Genomic DNA, 22,952 nt, shown 5'->3' with positions numbered 1-22,952 from the left:
CAAATGTCCTTGTAAGTAATCTTTCTTTTTATGTACATGCAATAGGTAAATCGTTCATTTCTGAAGCGTCCCCTAGGCGAGCTTGCACTCAGATCGTGAAAGCTTGAGCGCTTGCATGGGCCGCCTCATTACCAATTAAGCCTTAGTGAGCAGGTGTCCAGATTAATGCAATGAGTTCGAATGGCGGAGAACAGGAGAGAATGGCTAGGGCCGTCCTGCAAACCCTACCCACTCCGAAGTTGTATAAGGCAATTTTCGAATCACTCATTATGACAGAAGAATGAGCAATCGTAGCGTCAAGTGCAACCGCTGCATCCTCTGCCTTTTCCGAAGACGAGGCTCTAATGGATGCTGCCGTTTCAATACTGCCGTCTGAGTTCATAACTGTGAACGCAAATTTCTGCCCACAAGGATACTCTGCGGCATCATTGCAGTTCCAAGAATTTTTTGTGAAGAGATTTATTTTTGTTTTTATGCTCGTGATGAACAGGATGCATATTTTTTGAGATAGGAGGGATATGAAGGTTCTCATGTAGCTGGTGGGGAATATCAAATTTCTCCTTAGTCATCGGTGCTGGAGTAATATTTAGGGAGTTTAAAATATGCCTAACAGTGTGGGTGTTCGATAAGCGTCGGTATTAAGCTGTGAGGTAGACTTCTGCGAGCTCGCTAAAGGCATTGAAGGAACCTGTAGCCAAAAGTTTTTCTGTGGAAGCTCTACTTGGCACTCCAAGAGCAAACTTGTAGAGCTTGCGTATCAGTGAATTTACCTTATTTTCCTCAAGCCTTGTTAGGCGAGGATATGGGAGGGAGATAATTTTACTCGTGGCAAATGCTTGTACGAGTCTTAATAAATCAGCCTCACGAAGACCTCCGCGCTTATTGGACACTCTTTCTATAAGACTGGTTGTGTGGTCTATGCTGATAGCAACCCTTTGAAGCGTGTAAGTATTGAGTTTGTTAGACTGAATGTGCATGCCTAGTACACCTATTTTGTTTACGACAGGAACTTGCTTCCCATTCAGGTTTATCTGAATGCTGGGTTTGTCGCATTTAATACCAGAGATCAGTAAAAGCTCAGATTTAGCTGGCGAGCACTCGAGGTCCATAAGCTTAGCTGTCGTAGTAACTGCATCTGCGGCCTCTTGTAAGGTATCTTGAATGTAACCACTGGATCCACCCTTCATTCATATGGTAATGTCGTCGGCATATAAGGAATATAGGAGATCCGGTATTTTAGCTAGTGTCTCAGAAATAGACCTCATAGCTAAATTAAAAAGGAACGACGAGAGGACTGATCCCTGAGGTGTGCCAAAGCTACCTAGGGTGATTGGGGGAGAATTTTGGTCATTGAGACTACTGATAGCCATGCGGTTGCTGAGGAATTCCCGGATATAGTCATACATTTTCTTGCCCATGTTAAGGTTATCCCATTCGTGTAAGATGGAGGCATGTGCTATGTTGTTAAACGCACCGTGCAAATCGAGACCTAGAATGGCTTGGGTGTCTTCACTGCCACTGGGAGTAAGGATATCATGCTTGAGCCTCAGCATGGCATCCTGGCAAAAGAGCGATTGGCCAATCATCTCTGCTGGAAACAACCGATTATCTTCTGCATACTTGTTTAAGCAATTAAGAATGACATGTTCGAGAGTTTTGCCCAAACATGACGTTAAAGAAATAGATCTAAGGTTAGCTATGTCTGAGGACTTATTAGATTTAGGAATAAAGATAACCCTAGCGGTTTTCCATGAGTTAGGAAGGGAGCCAGTATTGAAACAGTGATTGTAGTAGTCTGTGAGGGCGGTGATTGATTGATCGTCAAGCAATTTATTAGTTACCTTATCGATACCCGGGGCAGATGTGGTTTTAAGAGAAAATAAACCATGTTGAACTTCCGTTTTCTTTATTCGGGCGTCCAGAAGTTCATTGACCTCGCTGCCATAATCTGAATGCGCATGGGCCGAAATGAGAGGGAGGTGCAATTGCGCAAGCTCCTGAAAAAGATGCAGGATATTACCATTGTGTTTGTGCAATAGCCGAGCTATTTAATGACTGTGATGCGCACACGATGTCAATGGGTCGAGCAAATGCCTCAGCAATTGCCAAGTCTTCTTACTACTGAGATTGCCATGCATTCTCTCGCATATTTGACCCCATTGTTGACTGATTAGCTGGGTTGCATATGCATGTATGTCGTGATCGAGCCTAGCTACATGGATGCGAAGCCCGAGGTTGTGGCAATGTTTTTTCCATAGCTTTATTAGCGATTTCTTTGCTTCCCACATGTGGAGTAGCTTCGTATCAACTGTGTGAAATGGAGTATCTGAAGGCATAGATCTAGTGTGTTTGTCATCGTCCGCTTAGAGTTGGCAGATCCATTTTTGTATATCTTCTATGGAAGAAGGAGAATTATTCGCACGAGTTTGCCGAAATTGGTCCCAATCCGTTAGTTTGGGAGGTTTGATGTTAAACATTTTATGAGATAAACTAAGAGAGGTCTGAATGATGTAGTGGTCGCTACCAAAATTTATTTGAATGTTTTCCCATTTAGCTGAGTTAACCAGAGAGGCTATGGTGAGATTTGGTGATGTGTCTTTTGCGACGCTGTTTCCTAAGCGGGTAGGCATGTCGAAGTCATTTTGCAGGGCGAGTTCATGATCCTGTATGTGGGTCCATAAGGCCCGTCCTTTGCACGTGGATGTTGTGCGACCCCATAGCTGATTTGGAGAATTGAAGTCGCCAACAATGAGGGGTGGGTTTCTCCGAGCTTCCTCTTTAGGACGAGCAAGAATGGTGGTAAATCGGTGGTGTCTTCAGCTGGGACTGCTGTAAATATTAAGGACGTAAAGAGGCGGTGACCTCGTCTTTTTAGGAAGTTTTTTTACGAAGTCGTGGTCTATGTTGATACTGTCAAAATATGAGCAATAACGGATAAGTGCTTTTTGGCAAAAGTTGCGGTATTAGGGCGTTCGAATCTTGTGAACTGGAATGTATTGTAACCAGGTAGTTTAATGTGACCATGCATTTCTTGTAAAGCAATGACTGCAGGGGCTTGTGTGAAATTGCCTATGTATTGTTGCAGATTAGCTTTCTTTTTTGAAAAGCCCCTGGAGTTCGACTGCCACACAACTATTTTGGAGCACTTAGGCGACGCGGCCATGCAATTGGTCAAGTATTTCGATAATTTGACTGAATCGATCATCAACAATGTTCAGTTTTTCGTACAACTGGCGAAATTCGGCGCTTATATTGGTACTGAGTTCATGAATGATAGTGGTAAGGAACTCAAGCTTAGCTTCAACGGAATCCATGCGCTTTTCAAGAGAGACTAAGTGATTGTTCAAGCTGCGAATGTGTGCTGCCATTTTACGACTTAGCTTATCGTGTTCTTACCAAGCGTCTCTTGCATCATCGCTAGATTTGCCCTTTGTTGAAGTGCTTGAAGTGGGAGGGGGGGTTGTGTCCATGGTTGTGGTCTGATCATCATTTGCAGGATACGAGAGAGTGTCAGAGGTATCAGTAGCACGTTGACAAGCAGGAACGGTTGTGCAAAAAGGAATGTTTACCGAGAGAAAAGGGGTTTTGAGGTCATGAATCTGTTTACGCAGAGCACGATTTTTTTCCTGAATCTGTTGCAAAAGGGCATGGATGGGAGCATCGGGAGCTTTAGCATTAAGTGAGCTGTGGAAAGCTACCAAGAGCCAGCCTACCTGAGGAGGGCTTGACTTGTTGCTAGAGGAAGCAGCTGACAAGGAGGGCCAGTCTTCTTGCTTCTTTGGGGAGGCCCCTGCTTCTTGGTCGGAAGAGGTGGTTTGGGCTTGGGCGAAGGAAGAGTGTTGTTGTCGACCTTAGGGAGAGGTGTTTTGGGCTTGTATCGTAGTGCGCACTGCACGGATCCAGTTTCATGACGCCCACTGCACAACACGCACTTCAGAATGCACACATGGTCTGGAGGAGCATTTATAGTTCCACATTTGTGACAAGTCTCCTCTTTATTCGTAGGGCACACATCCAGTCGAGGTCCAACATTCCAACAGCGAGTGCACGCTTTCATTCTTTGGCGGAAAGGTTTGCACCGGAACATAGCCACTTCATATTTGACAGAGAAAAGAACCTTCGTTCCCAAAAAAGTCACAATAACTGCGTCAAAAGTTTTACCCATTAGTCTGAATTCCAGAAAATACATTTCTGGGTTGCACTCATGAAGCATAGGTAGAATATCTTTTTCGTAGATAACTTCTCCCAAGCATACTCTGTCAATGTAGATAATGCCTTTGCACGTCTCAGAGTATGAGAGTAACTCTGTATGAGGTGACTTCGTGCTCCTGGCCATTGACCATGAGTGACATGAGATATTTCGTTAAGCGGTCATAGCTCTCCGTATTCAGGGTGACTGTGTTGGTGAAGGAGTTGATCGTAACGACGTCTTGACGCAGCTCCATGATCACTGGAAGACCGGCCGCCGTAGAGAGCAGCTTTGAAAGTTGGAAGTGACTGAAGCGGGACGCGTTGAAACCTCGGCGAATGCGAAATATGGCTTTGTATGAACCTTCGGGTAGCTTGGAAGGTCTCACCTTGTTTTTCTTGGAGATTACTTGTTGACATACAGCAGCCTTCGCAATGGCAGCAATGGCATCCTTACGAAGTGCATCTTGATATGCGGCATTGTATATGTGCATTTGCTGCCACTTAGGCATCTCCTCCGGGGAAAGGTCCTCCCCATCTTCTGCATCAACCTGGCTCCTAACGTCCACTTGAGGTGCGGAACGCCAACGACGTCAGAGAGCGGCGAAGCTCTCGTAGGCGATTAGCCACAAAAGTCACAGTAAAAGGCGTTCTAGTCAACAGATTCTTTCACAAAAAGTTTTGAAACGTAGAGGAAGTCTTCGCACATCTCGTGCAAAAACATTCACTAGGATAGCAAGAAGCAAATGGAATTTACACCCGAAAACTCACGGAGCCGAAGAAACACGTCCACGCGGGTCGACACCACCTAGTCTCTCCCCTATGAAGTTGACATTTATTTCACAGTTGGTGTCAACTTTCTCAAGTTTGATGTCCGACAAGAGCATTTGTCAGTCTCCCGGCTTTTGACTTCAAATTTTCATGACGTCAAAAGCACCACCAGAACATAGATTAATCAACGAAAATGCAGGCCTTGATTTCCGTTCTCATTTATTTTCTGAAGAAAGAAAGGCACAAAAAAAATGCTGATGAATAAGAGGGAAGACACTGCCCTTGGTAAGGGAGGCACAACCTGCCATTCAGTTTTAGTTCCCATTATGCCATCATGAACTCACAACACAACCAGACAGCACCACTACATAATGCCACCGTGAAACAAGAAGGCTTCAAAATAGCCACTATGGCCACAAGTGGTTTCAGCCTACACTCCCAGGATTATGCATAGTCGATCAATCCAACACTTTTACTTTCTTTTCACACTCAGAAAGAGCACACAGGACTAGAAGCTGATGAACCTTGACATGGGTCCTGCCCCTCTTTCACATAGCACAAATATGAAGAAAAACCACAACAAACTTAAAAATACAACTTAGAAAAAAAACAAGTATGTATGGATGCATATTTATAAATGCACGAATAAACGTAGATTGTGCGTATGTACACTTCCATACCAATTCACAAGTATATTAACATAAGTCTACATACACAATATAAACATTCCATGATAACATGTCGCATGCGATTTCAACAAGTTACAAAAAATAAAATTATGCAGTTCTTGCTAAGTCGCACAAGGTCAAAGCACTGCGAAGCCAGACGATCTCATGATTTCCTTATAGTAAATAATGGTTGAACTAGGCTGCTTCAAACAAGTTATGTCGCGGGCTTGCATCACTCGTACTCGCCTTCCCAGACGATAGAGTCCTGGTGCCACATCTATTTATACACAGTATACAGTTCTCATACACGGCTGGCATATTCGGGATCATCGCTTTGCTGGCGACTCTTGATCTTGGGAACTTTGGCTATGTATTTGGGATCAGCTGGTCATTGCCATGGTGTCTCCCGTGTAGCAGCGAGTCTCGCTTCGCGAATTGTGGCCTCCCCCTCCACAGTACGCGTTTCATGACAGCAACTGTCTTGACATGAGATTTTTTTTTTGCTTAGCTTGGGTGCTGTGGCTGCGCAACTCATTGGCGCACACATGGCTTTAGATGACGTTCACACCAGCTGCGTGAGGAGAGTGGTTTCTAGGCACCAGTGCCTCGAGGTTATTTCAAGATAGATTGGACGCATTATGGCTAACTTAAATAGATTCGTTGTTAGAAGTACTAGACAGACAGCAGATGCTGTAATGGCACAACTGGCAAGCTGTCTAGAATATTGCACAACAGGTGTGCATTCACTGTGCACAACTGATGGGCTATCTTAGCACCTGCTTTTATTTTCATTTTTGTATAATTACTGCACTATGCTCTAGTATAATTAAAGCTGCCATAGATATCAAATAAAATTTGTTACCTTACAAGTGAAAAGGCCGCCAGGGGGCTGAGGTGTGTAGTCGCACCTCACATGGGCTCCTGCTCTTTTTCCTATTTTCTGTGCAACCTTGCCTGGACACTGCTCGCGTTTAGTGACCTGGGATTCCTCACGTTGCAAGGCATCGTTTGACACCAGACTCATCGCAGTGAGTGTACTTTTTTACTAGATATTGAACTCTAAACATATTGTGCCTGATCGCTGGGACGCGCCAAGGAATTCAGAGGACGCGCTGCACGCGAACGGCGCTGTGGCAACGGGCCTGCGAAACGAGCTGGACGCCAGCGTCTCGTAGGTGCACGAGCACGCTGCTCGCGCAACACAGAGACACAGCGTCTGAGGTAAAGAGCTCTCATGGAAACGCAGACGTCTAACCCACGTCTAGAAAACCCGAGAACGATGCAAGTAGACAACACGGAGGGTAACTCAAGAACGGCATCACAATGGACGTTTGATGAAAATAGTGGCAAAACGACAGGCAAAGCCCACATTGAGTGGCTTCAAGCTGGCCGTAAAGGCAGGTCAGCCAAAGAAGAAAAGTCAGCCGAAGAACGAGCTACGCAACCTGTGAAGCCAGACGCCGAATCTCAACTGCAACGTCAACGCAGCACTAGGATGCGGCCATTCCCGACTGATGACTTCAAAATCGTATTCCGCCCGCAACCAGGACTAGATCTTTCAAAACGAACACTCATCGAGGTTACACATGCCATCGGAAGATCCAGTGGCTTGGCCCAGCAGGACTTCTATGACCATGTGCGAGTGCAGGTGCAAAAAGTAGAGAATGTGATCATCGCAAGCACAGCAAGTACTGAACGAGCTTCCAAACTGCAAAGTATAAATGCTATACAGCTCGGTGGAGTAATATATCAAGTGAATCCGCACATTCGACACCCCGATGATGTGTGCTGCGGAGTGATCTACGGCCTCGAACCAGGAACAAGCCCCACAGAGATTGTTGCAGGACTTCGCGTAGACCCAAGATACCACGTCCTCGGCGCGCGCATGCTGGGATCTTCCACAGCTGCAGTTATCACTTTCAATGGGCAGCACGTTTCTTTTTACGTGACGTACCTCAGTGGAGACTACCGATGCAAGCCATACCGGAAGTCCATCCAATATTGCCGAACCTGTGGCGCCCTAGGTCACCGACAAGACATCTGCCCTCAGCCGAAAGCGAACTTCTGCTACAAATGCGGCCACGACAAGGACACAGAACCACATGACTGCCAACCGATGTGCAAGATCTGCGGAGAAGACCATGAGACTGCTGGAAGGGAATGCAAGAAGAAACTCCGCAGCAACCCCCCTCCTTATCAAGTAAGACGCCACCAGCTCGATAACGCCCGCGCCCGTGAGAGTCACTGGAGTGCTTGCACCAATGATTTACCCGGGTCAGTTATCACACCAGAAATTTCACGGGCCCCTTCTTTTCCCCCAAAATTTGACCAAAGTCGCTCTCGCTCTAAGAAAAAAGGTCGCTCTGGATCCCGCACGCCATCACGGTCTCGCTCCGTTAGGGGAATCAGTTACGCCACCGCGGTAACCGGTAGTGACGGGCCCACTTCTCTAAATACTACAAGTGCCTCGACCATCTCGCCTGCTCAGACAGCGACCATCCGGGCTCTAGAAAATAAAGTCCAAGATCTACAACGGAGGATACAACAACGCCCACCAGCCGAGTGTAGCACACCAGAACTTGACGACAGCATACTAAAACAGACGGAAGCCAGAATAATGAAGCGGGTAGAAGAAAGGCTGCAAGCACATGAAGCGAAGATGCTCGACCTCGTCGAACGACGCCTTGAAGCTTTCGAGAAAGCCCTCACTGCGAAACTCCTCGCATCCATAGACACAACCATAGAGAAAGTGGTTACTAAAATTATGGAAAAGGTAGACCCACTGACCCGTACTGTAAGCACGCTCGACGCCAAGCTTGATGGCTTTATGGCACAACATCATAACTTCATAACATATGCATACAAAAATTTCGTTACCCATGAGCAGCTGGTAGAGCAATCAGGAACCAAGCGAAAAGAGCGAAAAACTTTAGGGGATGAAACTGCAGCAGAAATTTGATCTACAGCACCAAACGACCAGCACCAGGCGGGAATCAACTGCCAGAATGGCAGCTCCCACACATAGACAGTCTGAGCCACTCCCCACTCTTCGAATTTGGCACTGGAATTGCAGATCCTACAGACCTCGTTCTGCAAACTTGCAAGAATATGTTAAAACAAATAATCCAGATATGATCGCGTTGCAGGAAACCCACAGAGAAAAAATCAAGCTCCCTGGCTACAGCACTCTCACATGCACACCCCGCACCGCAATTCTAGTCAAGAAGACTAACCGCACAGGCTCATGAAATTGAAGACATTGGCATCGAACACACCATCGTGGAGATAATCCCCACTCGGAAGACTCAACAAAGCTTATACCTGGCCAACATTTACAGTCCTCCGCGGGAGCAGTTACACCAATACGACCACTTCGTCCACGAGCTCCGTCAAATGGTTAACGGCAACCGACTCGTCATGGTTGGGGACATCAATGCTCCACACGCGGCCTGGGGCTATCACAGCACCACCAAGAAGGGGGCGCGTGTTCACGACGCTGCGCAGCAACACGGTCTGACGTTGTGGAATGACTTGCTCCATCCATCCCGAGTTGGCAACAGCGTCTCGAGGGATACTAATCCTGATCTCACGTTCACTAGAGACGTGCACAACGCAACATGGACAAGGCTACCAGACACTCTAGGGAGTGACCATCACATAATTCAAATAGAGGTCGAACAGGCTCACCGCTCGCTCAAGACAGGAAAAGCTCGGCTCACGGACTGGACCGCCTACAGGAATGAGCTTGATGATAATTTGACTATCGAAGACATTGAAGCCTGGTTAAACAGTATTGTAAGTGTTGCTGACGGACATACCAAAACGATACACTTGAACGAGGACAATCCGGCAGTCGATAATCATCTACTTCACCTATGGGAAGCTCGAAGATCGCTTATTAAACGATGGCAACGGCAAAAGCTCAACCGCAAGCTGAAGCGCCGCATCGCCGTACTCACTAGACAGGCACAGGAGTACGCCGAAAACCTTGCGAGCCAGAACTGGCGGTCCTTCTGCGACAAACTTCAAGGGACATTGAGCACAAAGAAGACTTGGCGCATTCTTCGAGCCCTGATTGACGACACCCACACCAAAACTAACCAAAGAAATACAATTAAGCGGCTCATGAGGGCACAGAGCACCAGTTACTCCAAGAACTTCAAGCAAAACTTTGTGGCTCGGTTAACCAGCAAGCTATCTCCATCAACAATTCGACGCCCAGGGAGTACCGAGGAGCACCGAACGAAGCACTAGACCAGCCTTTCACGCTGGCAGAGCTACACGCGGCCCTTGCTAAGCTTACGCGCAACACAAGCCCGGGAAAAGACGGAGTGACCAATAAGCACCTACGACAGCTACCGCCCCGGGCGTTGACGGCGCTCCTTCGGCACTATAACGACTGCTGGAGGAAGGGCGAGCCACCGCAAGCCTGGAAGCAGTCAGAGGTGACCATGGTACCCAAGGCAAACAAGCCAATCTCGATTGCGAATCTTCGTCCCATTTCCCTTACATCTTGCGCTGGGAAACTCTTTGAGCACATGGTAAACGAGCGGCTCACCACACATCTCGAAGACTATGGTCACTATCCGAACACCATGTTTGGCTTTCGCCAAATGCTCAGCACACAAGACGCCCTCTTGCAGATAAAGGAAGATATTCTTCTCTGCTTGAGCAAGCACAGTAAGTCATCTGTTCTAGCTTTGGACGTAAAGGGCGCATTTGACAATGTGAGCCACGAAGCCATTCTGCGTAGCCTGGAAGATGTCGGCTGCGGTGCCAAGACATGCGCCTATATGCTGGCTTTCCTCACCAACCGCACTGCCACTGTAGGGATTGCCAATATCAGGAGCGAGCTTTTTCAACTCCCTAACAAAGGCACGCCGCAGGGCTCAGTGATATCACCAGTGCTTTTCAACTTGGCCCTCCTTAAGCTCCCTCGTCTCTTGGACGCTGTCCCTGGGATACATCACGCGTTATACGCCAATGATATCACTATGTGGACAAGAGGATCAAGCACGGGTGAACAGGAGGACCGACTTCAAGAGGCGATTAACATCACTGAAGGATATCTCAAGACCTGCGGCCTCCAATGTGCTCCGGAAAAGTCTGAACTGTTAGTACTTGCGGTATGCACCCGGGGTAGACCACCAAGCTACGACACTCCTGACCCACAAGTCTTTCTACAGGGAGTCCAAATACCACAAGTTGACACGCTTCGAGTCCTTGAACTACACATACATAAAGATGGGTCTGGCTTTGCTGCCCTACCCCGGCTGCAGAACACTGTGACACATCCCACCCACCTAATCCGAAGGGTGGCTAATCGCTGCAGTGGCTTCAAAGAGCACGACACCCTAAAAATGGTACAAGCTCTCCTTTATAGCCGCATAACGTACGGAACTCTTTACCTCAACCTGAAGACAGCGGAGAAACAAAAACTTAATCTGCTGATACGAAAGGCTACAAAGCTTGCCCTAGGACTGCCGCCAGCCGCCTCCACTGACCGACTGCTTCGCATGGGAGTTCATAATACGTGGGAAGAACTCACCGAAGCACACCTCATCAACCAGGTCGAGAGACTCAAGCTGTCACTCACAGGGCAAGCCGTGCTTCGACGCACAGGATACCAGACCACTCTAGAACCCAACGAAGAACGCAAAGGCAAAATACCGTCACAGCTGCGAGAAAGCCTTGAAATTCAGCAGATCCCTCGGAACATGCATCCTCAACATCACCGAGAAAGGCGCCTCGCCAGGGTTAACATGATCCGGAAAAAACATGGCAATGACCCGCAGGCACGATACGTGGACGCAGCCAAATATCCGAGACGTAATGCCTTCGCGATTACCGTCGCAGATTACAAGGGCGCGGTACTGGCATCGGCGACTATCCTCGCCAAACGTGCGGAAACAGCTGAAGAGGCTGCTATAGCACTCGCCACCCAGACGAGTGAGGATCCCATCGTGGTCTTTACCGACTCACAAACAGCTGCACGGAACTACCTGAAAGGCAGGGTCTCCACAGTGGCGATTAGGCTACTAAAGCGCATGGACAATCCTCCTCCCTACACATGCATCGTGTCGATTCCGGGTCATGAAGGTCTCGAGGGAAATGAGGCGGCACACACCGCAGCCCGCGAATGCGTCAACCGGGCATTCCCATACAAGATCCGAGGCACCTCCCACTCAACAGAATCAGAGACAAGAGAAGCCATACCACTATCGTACCATGCATTACTGCAACATTATCGGCTCGAACGCAGGTTATACCCCCCGCCACATCCAAAACTCACAAGAGACGAAGGGACTGACTATAGGCGTCTTCAAAGCAACACGTTCACACACGGCGTACTATTGCACCATATGAGGCCAACGTTGCACAGCTACATCTGCCCTCACTGCAATGTGGCAGACACCCTGGCGCACCTCCTACTGCAGTGCAAAGTAAGCGTCCCAAGACTACGAGCAGCAGCACCAGATGCGGACCAAGACCTCCTCAGTGAAGTGTGAGAGGCTGCGATCTCCCAGCCGGACCTGGTCGAGCAGCGTCAACTCTTCGCTCGAGCTCGGCGGGCTGTCCAAGCCAGAGAGTTCCTGGAATAAGGGACCCTCCCACCTTCACTCACAAGCTTTTTTCAATAAATGTTTTCTCTCTCTCTCTCTCACCTTACAAGCACTTGGGTACACCTTGCAGGGTTTTGCGGAATGCATTGCATAGATTTTAACGGTGCTAGGGTTTTGCATAGCATTTCAATAATCTTGTACATACACGATTCTGTTTGCACGCAGATAGGGGCTCGATCTGACTAGCCTGCTAACATTGCCTGTGTAAGCTTGTAAATACTTTAAAAGGATCCTTAAGAGAAAAACATGTTTTTATCGTATTTGTAAACTGCTCTTTCACAACCCCAAGGTTGCCACACCTGGCAGAAGAAGACGCTCTGCAAAAGAAAATGCGTGGGCGACGTCTTCTTGAAGTTGTTGCACCAATGGCAAGACACCGTAGATTTAACGGCGTTCCTAGTCGGTCACAGTGTAGCTCATTATTATCTGTTGGGGCCCAGAGAGGTTGCATGTGAAGTTTTAGGGCATGTCAACAAACCCATGTCAGCAACAGGGGTTCAACAAATAGAATTTGGAGAAATTTGTGGAACAGCGAAAGTTTCCTTCTGGAGCACTAAAATGCAAACTTGGAGCAGGTTACGGAAAAAAAATGTTTTATATCATAAAAGACCAAACTTGGAGCAATATAAAAACAGAAGGCTTACATTTAGAAAAAAGAAACGAGTATGTACAAGCCATTCAACATCACCAGAGTAAACAAGAGTGCTGCTACTTTAATACAAGTAGTATTTTCAGCCACCCCACTGTAAAGTCCACATTAGCATTCTGCGCATCTTTCAAATACTTTGACAGACTCAGTGAATTCAAATGTGCACCTGTCAAGCTTGCAACCTTGAAAATCGGGGAATAGGAGTGGGGAAAAAAAGCGCACATTTTTATTTAAAGGTGCCAGCAATGTCATACACTGCTCCAAATTCATGCCTGTAACATTTTCAGAAGTCAGCAATAATACTAGTACTTACAGGTATGTGGTATATACACGCATGAGTAAATGAAGAAAATGTGCTGCATCTCGCGACTAGTGCTAAGAGCCCCTTCTGAATCATACGCTTTTCTACAGGACACTGGCACAGTGTGGCGAAGGTGACTTAAGCATTCTGCACAGGTTAGAGCAAGATCATAAAATTTTCGAACACCGCTCCGCCCCCTCTCCCCTCCTCTTTTTTTTTTTTTTTTTCCGTGATGGAGTTAGGTGAAGGTTGCAACTTTTCAGCTCACTTGAAAGATGCGTCCTACTAGATAAAGTAACATGGCACGCGCCCGTCGATCCAGCGACAGACCAGACGTCTATCGTCAAGACGATGCAACTAACGGAACTTTAAGACAAAAATGTGTTACGAGCCTCAGCTAAGAGCGGCTGCTAGGATGTCCCCAGTGGACACCCTGGCAACTTAAACTTCTCAGCACAATTTATTAAAGTTCTTGACTGACTTCCTCAGCTATGATGACCAATGTGGTTGTCAGCTACACCAGCGTTCGCAGCACGTCGACTCTGCTCGTGCATGAAAAACGCAGTATGCGCTTCCAGCTCTAACTGCAAACATGCCTTAGCCACGTTTGCTGACTAGGAAGTTCATATTTCCAACGAAGCGTTGGTGGCTATGGCAACACATTTTCGCCTAGAAGTTGCGTCGTACCGTTGGTAGGTATCCGCTGAAGTCAGCAGACCGATGGGAATGCAGCTTTGTTACTTTAGCTGGTCGACAGCATCTCGCGAGTGCCCTGACCTAAGGGAATATCCGACACCGTGGTTTAGGGTTAAGGTCTGTGCGCCTGGATTGATTAATGACGGAAACTGCAGGTGACCAATGTGGCCTCTATTTTTCGCTGAAATTTGCGCATCTAAGAAAATTGAGGATGGTCGGGCATTTTGGCACAGCGTGGCTCAATTTCAGCAAATTTCATAGTTTTGATGCAGCTCGGCATAGAAATGAAGATTTGTATCAAATTGGCCCGACAGGCACAGCTGTTGCACCCCTCTATTAAAAAACAAAGAATGCGGTTTGAAATTTATGACGTCACTGTGGATATTTGGTCCAAAATTTAAGAGTAAAAATTGGGCCCCTACTTTCCTTCTAATAATAAAATGAATAAACTAGTGACAGTGAAGCTTTGATTGCATAATTTCTCGGCCCAAATGTATTTGATATTTCCTTTTAGTGTCCCTTTAACCTCCCTATGTTTACTGACACGAGTCTTGCAATCCTATTTCCAGCTTCTGCGCCGTGCATCCTCAATGTGCATCTACAGACTAGGCACAATTCCAACCAAGTCCTAACAAAACAATCTATGCGGGCATTTTCCAATAATTTTATTTATATAACTGAACTACTAAAAAATCAATAAATAATGAACTTGTCTCCTCTGCGACCTAGGCCTTAGGTGCGTCGAGTCCATGTCAGTATTCTTCCTTCAAGTGTCTTTACTCCTTGTTTGGCCTTCTTGAAAGCTTGCCCATGCCTTCTGCCCTGAATGTTCTTTCCACTAGTCTCTGTAAAATTTAAATTGTAAGGAATAAAAAATTGTTCCTGGAGCACATCAAGAGACTATCAGCACGGGCCAAGACAAACAGTCATTGGACATGGCTGTTGTACCCAGGGGGCCCCGTTACAATTTGTTTTTCTTCTACATTCTCTTGCACTGGAGTGTGGTGTTAAGCACAGAGAATAACACACACAAAAAAAAGATTAAATTTAGTGCACTGTAAGTGAAGTTCCAAATTCCAACACACCAACAGATGAGATCAAACACACTATTTACACTGCCACTGACGTCATAGGCTGGTTCCAATCACTGAGTGTCTCTTATTGAAGAATACTGGTATCATAGTGGCCATTATATAGCGAACCTATCGTAGTCTTGCAGCAGTTTTCGAAATTTCTAGTATCTGAGGAAGTGTAAAAATGTTTTATTTTATAGCTCACTAGCATGACCTGGCTGAGAACACAAATATTACACACAACCACAGGTCGGTAAAACACGCATAGCTCACTCATACTCATTTGTTAAATATATTTTACCTTTAGAACTCACTATTACTCTAATTCAAAAACTAAATCTTTCCTCAACTAGACTCACTCTGACTTCAATACAATTTTTACTTGCACAACTCCTTCAGACTTGTGGCTAGACTCGAGTGAGCCAACTCGCAATTTAGCGTACGACTGAATTATTAAAAGGTAGTGTCAGAGCATAATCTCCCATAATCGGAACTCCACTCCGCGACTTCCGATTTTGTTCCTTCAAATGTGAGATATCGGCGGTTGCAATCCAGTAAGCGCAAATTTTTATTTAAATAGGGGATACTTTTAAAATTTCAGGAAAAGAGTTTTCAGGAGTTGGTGTCAGGATCGCACACCCCTTTCCTTTGTAACGCTTGCCAATGATCGATAAATGTTGAGCGGAAGTATAAATGCTGGTGCTTTGAAGTAGGCGTGATTCAGCATAAGAATAAGCGTGCGCTTACGTAAGGCTGAAAGTAATGCTGAGGTTGATTGATTGATTGATATATAGGGTTTAACGCCCCAAATCACCATATAATTATGAGAGACGCTGTTGTGGAGGGCTCCGGAAATTTTGACCACCAGGGGTTCTTTAACATGCACCCAAATCAGTAATGCTCAGGTTGAGCAAATAGAGCCATAAATGGCAAAGAAGTGTACAGCTCATTCCGACTCTCACAAAAACCTTTCGGGCTTTGGGTTCACTTGAACACGCACTCACCAAAACGTTCCTTAATCAGACTCACTAAAACTTTTGTGAACCAAACTCACTCCGACTGAAACTGGCCAAAATATTACGCATCCGGACTCTCAGCTCAATCAGAGTTCGAGTGAGTCGACTCGTGAGCGAGTTTGCTGACCTAAGCACGCAAAATGCAGTGTCAAGCCAATCAATACGCCCAGCCATTGTTGTCGATGCCACACGAAGTAACAATTTTCGATCGCGAAAATAGCTATTGAGCTTCGCTCTAGTTTGAAACCAAAGTGGTCACCCAATGACAATAAATTGTAACAACACTGTTCAGCTGAGCATCACCACCTGCACATCAGTGCCTGAGCATTTTGAAGTTTCACGAGAAACGACAAAAAAGACATCTGTGTTTTTGTGTCCGAAGGCCCCTTCAAGAGCAGCAAATAGAAGGAGAAGGAGGAATCGTACAAACACTTAAATGCCAGCAAATTAATATGCGGTCGCCCATGCGTATCCGTATGTTCCTTTTAACCCGTGAAGAAGCACACTGACACAAGACACCAAAGGATTCAGAAACGTTTCGACTGGACAGGATGTTCCGTCAAGACGTTTCTTCCTTTTATGTCTCGTCTTCGTGGGCTGCTTCACGCCTAAGAACAAACTGTTGCCAACTGGCCCAAATGAGCTTTACTAAACTTCCTACCCCTATATGATTTAGCATGAGGTAGCCTTCTCAAAGTCTTATGTACTAAATACTATCTTTCCCCATCATCACCGAATGATTCATTTCTAAGCATGTGCATATATAGTAAATATGTTTCACGCATATTGTGATTTGGTTATATAGTGATTTGGTCACGCATATAGTGATTTGGTATAGTGATTTCTAATCGAACAGTTTGGACAGCATACATCACATATCGTAAAGAAAAATGAGCGTGTCTGTCATGACTCAAACAACAAGCACAATAATTTTAAAATCAGAACAAGCCATTTGTGAACGTCACCTTTTTAGTTTGAAGCAAAATAAAAGCAACTTGGCACAGAAGCAGGATTTAAATTTCAGTGGGATTCAAGTGATATAAACGATCAAAAGTGCTAAGCTTTTGAAATTTACTATACTTGGAGCATGTAAGTCCATATAATAGGCTTGTAAATTTAGGATTGTATGTACATTTAGTTTTGAAGTATAGCTTAACGACACACCAGATTTCTTTTGCACAAGTGTTTCCACGGCACAGCATTCCTCCACTGCAGTGAAACCAGCTCAGCTTTACAAAAGATTTCAAGCGTTTTTTTTTTTTTATAGGGACCCCTCACAGCGAAGGCTCTGAATGCCACTTTTTTACAGTTTTTACAGTAATTTGTAGCATTGCATCTGGTAATGCCGTTATTGAATTGTAGTTGCTCTTTTGCATCGTATAATTATTGCAAGCATTGTTAATTCAAAATGATTTTGCATCAGTTCGAAATGCCCACCTAAATACCACGAGAAACTATCACCCAACAGCAGGGCAGCGCCTGAGACTACATGCACTGAAGCTTTGGTGACGCTGAACGCGCCATTTTCAAGTAGGGGGACCCACAGGCGATGAAGAATAAAACGATGTGGGTGCTTTGAGCGCGTCCTTTCAGAAAAAATAAAAGCATTGCTCGCGTAAGCAGCCAACAACCGAGAAATAGGGGCGATCAAAACAATAGTCCACACTATATGCCAATCGGGCTATTGGGCGCACCCCGCATGTTCTGACACCAACGGTACTTGCGAGACCTCTGCAACGTCACGAGGGGCACTCCTGTCTACGTTAATTCACAGAAAATGTTGATTGCACCTGAATACTGGGATGAGCATGCACTCACCAAATTAACCAAATTAAAATATCTTATAGGTGATGCTCGTCTTTGTCACAAGGCTTTTTATGGAGCAAGCTCTCATGTAGGTTCATGCACTATGACGTAAAAGTCATTAAGAAATCAGAGATGAGACCATTTGTGCCCAAGAAATCCCATCATTAATTCAAGAAACCCAGAACAATAACAAATAACTAACAAAAGAACAGAGCATGCAAAGAGAAAGAGGTTAACAAAAACCCGAAAGAGTCAAAGAATGCGAGCAGTTCAGAGAAGGCCCATTTTGGAGGAAAGAGCTGTATCACTGTTCAGTAGACGCAGCGATTGCAGAGGAGGCGACAGAATCCAGACGTGGATGCATTCGTGCAGCCGAGGATGTCTGGAGATGCGATCACGACAGTCGCATTGTTGGCTTAAAGAAGGGAAGCGTCGGGCCGGTGAAGTTCAGCGACCTTCGGCAGCTGCCGCTCGGGCATGACGCTGGAGACGTAGGGCTAGTCTGGCCAACGCCAGACAACGAGAAGGAGCTTCATGTTCAGGTGAGAACCCGCAGCGACCATGATGCAGGAATTCTGCCAGCCGTCACTCTCGTGCCCTGGGAACCTTCGCTCGAACAGACAAGCCATGTCTGCCTCGATTCGCTGTTCCTCTGTGGCTGCCATTGTAAATCTCAGAGGAGGCACCTATTGGTCTCAAATGTTCACGCCCACACGTGCTGCAACCGCGCGTCATCTTCTTCATCCTCTTTAGTTTAGGCTGATGTGGTCGCGCATTTTTTTAACGCGCACTTCCACATCGCAGTCTAATAATCAGTCAGAGGTGCCCTACATGCAGGACTATCAAACAACACAAAGATCTCGGGTTCCCAAATTTTGGTGTCAAGGGTCCTCTAGCGTACGCCAATTTCGTTCATTTCAAATTATTCACCATTCCGAACAATCTGAATCCACGTCGAAGTGAATTCAAGCGTTGTAACATTTGTTGGAATATTTGAAGCACTCGAATATTCACACAAGCCTATGCACTTCTCTGAGGGTGTCGTGGTATAGTACTTAGGTAGGCTTTGTAAGGAACATTGCGAGCATTACGGTTCGCTTGCGTTGCTCTAACCCAACAACTCACTTCTCGCGTCGTGCCACGTGGCTTGTGCGCCTCAGCACTGCCCGCCAAGGCTTTCAGCATGGTTGTGCAGCACACTTGGGTCCTGAAGTCCTCGAGGTATTCCTTAGCTTTTGCAATGAGCTTCTCACCCTCCTCGTCAAGCACCACAGGAGGCACGCTGGGTGGAGGCATCTGCAACACCACAAATTGTCTCATATCATCATCACTGTTGCTAGCTTACATGTTTCTAAAGCCTTACATGACTTGCCTAAAGGGAAAAGCAATCATTAGCCTGTTCTTAACACGATGTCAGGAAAAGCTAAAGCAAAAAAGCAACAGGTGCACATTGTAGCTCTATGCATCCCACAAGATGCCTATTGTCCATCAAAGTGAATAAGGTTGCCACACGGTTGTCACACCACTACAAAATGAAGCAGGAATTAACAGTGGTTAAAAAATAATTGAGAGCAATCAGGCAGCCTCCTAAGGTAACAGACTGACAATAATCAAGAGATAACCAGATGATTGAGCAACTTAAAATGATGTTAAAATAGTGGTACGGGAGTTAAACTAGCGCACATACAATGGCATGTGCCATCAAGTCATCTTAACATAAAATCACAGACCCTTGGACTTGTTACCCCCTTCAAATCTCACTAAGTGCTATGGTAAGGTTGGGCTTAGAAAGGCGAGAGAAAGCCCAAAGCATTCTGAAAAAACACACATGACGAGACTGGTTAGATAAAAAATTGCTAATTATTACATAGGCTCTATACCTAAATGCAAACTATTCCTACTTCACGAATAAGAATTCAAATAAGGGTTTACTTAATGACATGAAATGCTAGCTGCAAAGCATCCGATCTATACGCAAAATACTGCAGCATGGGCTGCTGGGAAAGGACACCTTTACAGATCCTTTTGAAAGGGGACAGCCGATGCTCAAACGTCAAGTTTTTTTTTTTTTTATGCATGCGTTACGAAAAAACTTTACATAACTGTGAGCACGTATTACTTAGCATATGATTGCTGAAAATTAGTACTGCTGTATATAGTGCATTTCATAGCAAAGAGAGTAGTTCCACTTTGTTGTACTCTGCACAGGCAGCAAATGTTGCCACAGGAATTGCAGTTCTGCTGAACAAACTGACTCTCCGAGGCCTTGACACGGAAAAATGCGGCATCCATGATATACAGCGTGTTTAGTTCCACGATGTGTTTTTTTTTCATGATGTTAGTGTTTTTGTGTATTTTAATTACCGTCAAGCTGCTTGTATCATGTATAGCATTAGAGATTGCACTGCAATGTTAAACGGTTCTAATTCCTTTTTCGTGTATATTGGAGCCCTTTTTGGGTGCCCTGTACATGGGGGCTTCAGTGCAGCAAATCAATTTTCACTTTGAGCTTGTGCATTCCCGCATTGTGATGATGCAAATAAATTTCAACTTAAACTTCTATGAAGGTCGTTTTTCCTGCTTAAGGTTGAGACTATGCTGTACACTCTACGGAGACCCGCTGTGTTTTTTTCTCATCCGGTACTATCCTTATACAGTGGACTCTCAATAAACAAAACTCAATTAAATGAAGATGCCTCATTAACGGAACTAAATGGGCTCATATGGCTGGATTTCAATGTGTTGTGCAGTAAAATTCATCGGTTGATCGAAACAGGGCTTATTGGTCACCTGCGGTTAATTAGCACAAACTCTAAACACAGTATAGACTCGCTCATGCCAAAGGTAGTCTCAACACCATGGCAACACCTCAAGATCTAGACAAGCCAATCCAAAAGCAATTCTCGCTTGTAGCTGAGGGAGCTGAGTCGGCGAGTCAATTGTGCATTAGGCCTATTTGTGTGGCTAAGTGCGGTGGATCACGGTGCTATTTCAGGCCGATGGAAAGGAAGCGGCCGCACCATGCACTCTCGCTTGAAAAAAAGCCGCAAATTTTTCAGAAGCTTGATCGAAGCGGCCTGCCCAAGACGGAGGTGGCAAAAAATACATCCCGAAATCTGCGCTGTCGCGGATTTGGAAAGACAGAGAAAAGGTTGAAGGCACTGTTAAGAACGGGATCTTTACATCTCAACGGACGTGGACGATGCCTAATGAACAACCAGAAAAAGTTTTTTCGGTGGTTCAAGCATGCACGGTGTTCCAATTTGCCCATAAGCGGACCGATCCTCGAGCAGAAAGCTCGAAAGATTGCCATGCAAATGGGTGTTAAGAACTTTGTCCTAAGCGACGGATGGCTCAGCCGCTTCAAAACACTCTATGGCCTAGTCTTCAAAGCAATCTCAGGTGAGAGTGGTACACTTGCACCGACTGGCAATGGAAATTTTGATGAGCTTTGAACCACGAGACATCTTCACCGTCGATGAAATGGGTCTTTTTTATAAGGCACTTCCATCAAAAACTCTCATCTTCAAAGGCAAAGCCTGTAGTAGAAGAAAACGCAGTAAAGATTGCATCACTGTGCTGGTAGGTGCAAACATGGCAGGAGATGAGAAATTGAAACTATTGGTAATAGAAAAATCAAGGTACCCACGTTTCAAAGGCATTCGACACCTGCCCGTTGCGTACTATGGAAACAGAAGAGCATGGGTGACCATGGCCATTTTCAAAAACTGGCTTCGGGAGGAAGACGCTAGTTTTACGAGGCAAGGCAGGAAGGTTATCTTCACCGTGGATAATTGCCCAGCCCACGGTCAGGTTCAAGTACTCCAAGCCATCACTCTGGAGTTTTCGCCAGCCAATGCAACAGCAGTGATCCAGCCGATGGATCAAGGGGTTATTCAGAACATTAAAGTTCATTACCACAGACAATTGCTCCATCAAATGATACTTAGAGCAGGCAGCGGGAAATGCTACAGCATAGATTTATTGGCAGCCATCCACATTTTGGTTTGTGCCTGGGAGCAAGTGAAGGCAACAACAATACGCAGATGCTTTCACCATGCTGGCTTTCAAGCGCAAGAAAGCAGTACCTGATGAAGAAGAAAGCCTTGCTGATGCCGACATTGAGACAGTATTGTCACGGGGTCGTGACATGGCCGAAGACAGGAGACTTCGGGTTGGGATTTAACTGTTTATTTGGGCGAACCTGTGCCCGGTAAACGGAAAGTCCAATTACAGCAGCAGTCTCGTACAGATAGCAGTCTCGGACTGATAGCGGCGAACGGAGCGTCGGCCTTCGATCAACAACTGACAAGCGGCGAAGCGCGTCGGCATTTATACCCTTGCAGTCGAATGTTCTAGCGTTATCGCTGGCGGTGGCGTAGGTTCCAGAACAATCTGTACCGTTCGCACAGTGGGCGTGATCTTATCGAAATGATCTACTACAGTCCGGAACTTTCTCGAAAACTGTAGGCGCGGTTTGCGCTGAGAATCGTGTGGTGTTTTGGGATGATAACAAAAACTTGGAAAATGGAACGTGGCATTGCCCCCCTCTAAAAAAAGGCATCGTCCCGATGCTTTAACTAAAGATGAACGTACAATAATAATGCAAGAAAGTACAGTGAATAAATTACGATACAACAATAATACAAAAAACACTGTTTCGGTTTGTTAACGCGCATGAAACGGCTTGAGGTGCGCGACATGTACGACTTCAGGTCGCGATCGGCGTCGTTGAGAGTTCGTGATGCCGTCGGGGACAACCTCGTAATCAAGTGGGCCGAGACGTCGAACCACTTTGTACGGTCCGAAGTACCGTCGCAGAAGCTTTTCACTTAGTCCACGTCGGCGTATCGGCGTCCACACCCAAATACGTTCACTGGGCTGGTATTCCACGAAGCGTCGTCGAAGGTTGTAACGGTGGCTGTCGGTCGTCTGTTGATTCTTGATACGGAGAAGCGCAAGTTGTTGGGCTTCTTCGGCGCGTTGAAGGTACTCGCTCACATCAAGGTTTTCTTCGTCGGTGACGTTGGGTAACATGGCATCGAGCGTCGTTGCCGGGCTCCTTCCGTAGACCAATTTGTATGGAGATATCTGCGTCGTCTCCTGCACCGCCGTGTTGTATGCGAAGGTCACATACAGAAGAATGGCGTCCCACGTCTTG

At 46.0% G+C, this 22,952-nt stretch overlaps 1 protein-coding gene across 1 annotated transcript in view; it reads right to left on the bottom strand.

The window, feature by feature from the left end:
* Positions 1–14,544: 14,544 nt before the first annotated feature.
* LOC119167572 (uncharacterized) overlaps positions 14,545–22,952 on the bottom strand; it is a 28,432-nt gene continuing 20,024 nt past the window's right edge. The window contains exons 4-5 of the mRNA XM_037419078.2: positions 18,917–19,087; positions 14,545–14,741 (exon numbers count right to left, since the gene is read on the bottom strand). Coding sequence (XP_037274975.1) covers positions 14,673–14,741; positions 18,917–19,087 — 240 coding nt within the window. The 3' untranslated portion in view covers positions 14,545–14,672. The remainder of the gene's footprint in view (positions 14,742–18,916; positions 19,088–22,952) is intronic.

This window comes from Rhipicephalus microplus, chromosome 6, assembly GCF_043290135.1.
Source record: "Rhipicephalus microplus isolate Deutch F79 chromosome 6, USDA_Rmic, whole genome shotgun sequence".
Taxonomy (NCBI): domain Eukaryota; kingdom Metazoa; phylum Arthropoda; class Arachnida; order Ixodida; family Ixodidae; genus Rhipicephalus; species Rhipicephalus microplus.
This window is presented reverse-complemented; position numbering and strand designations above follow the sequence as displayed.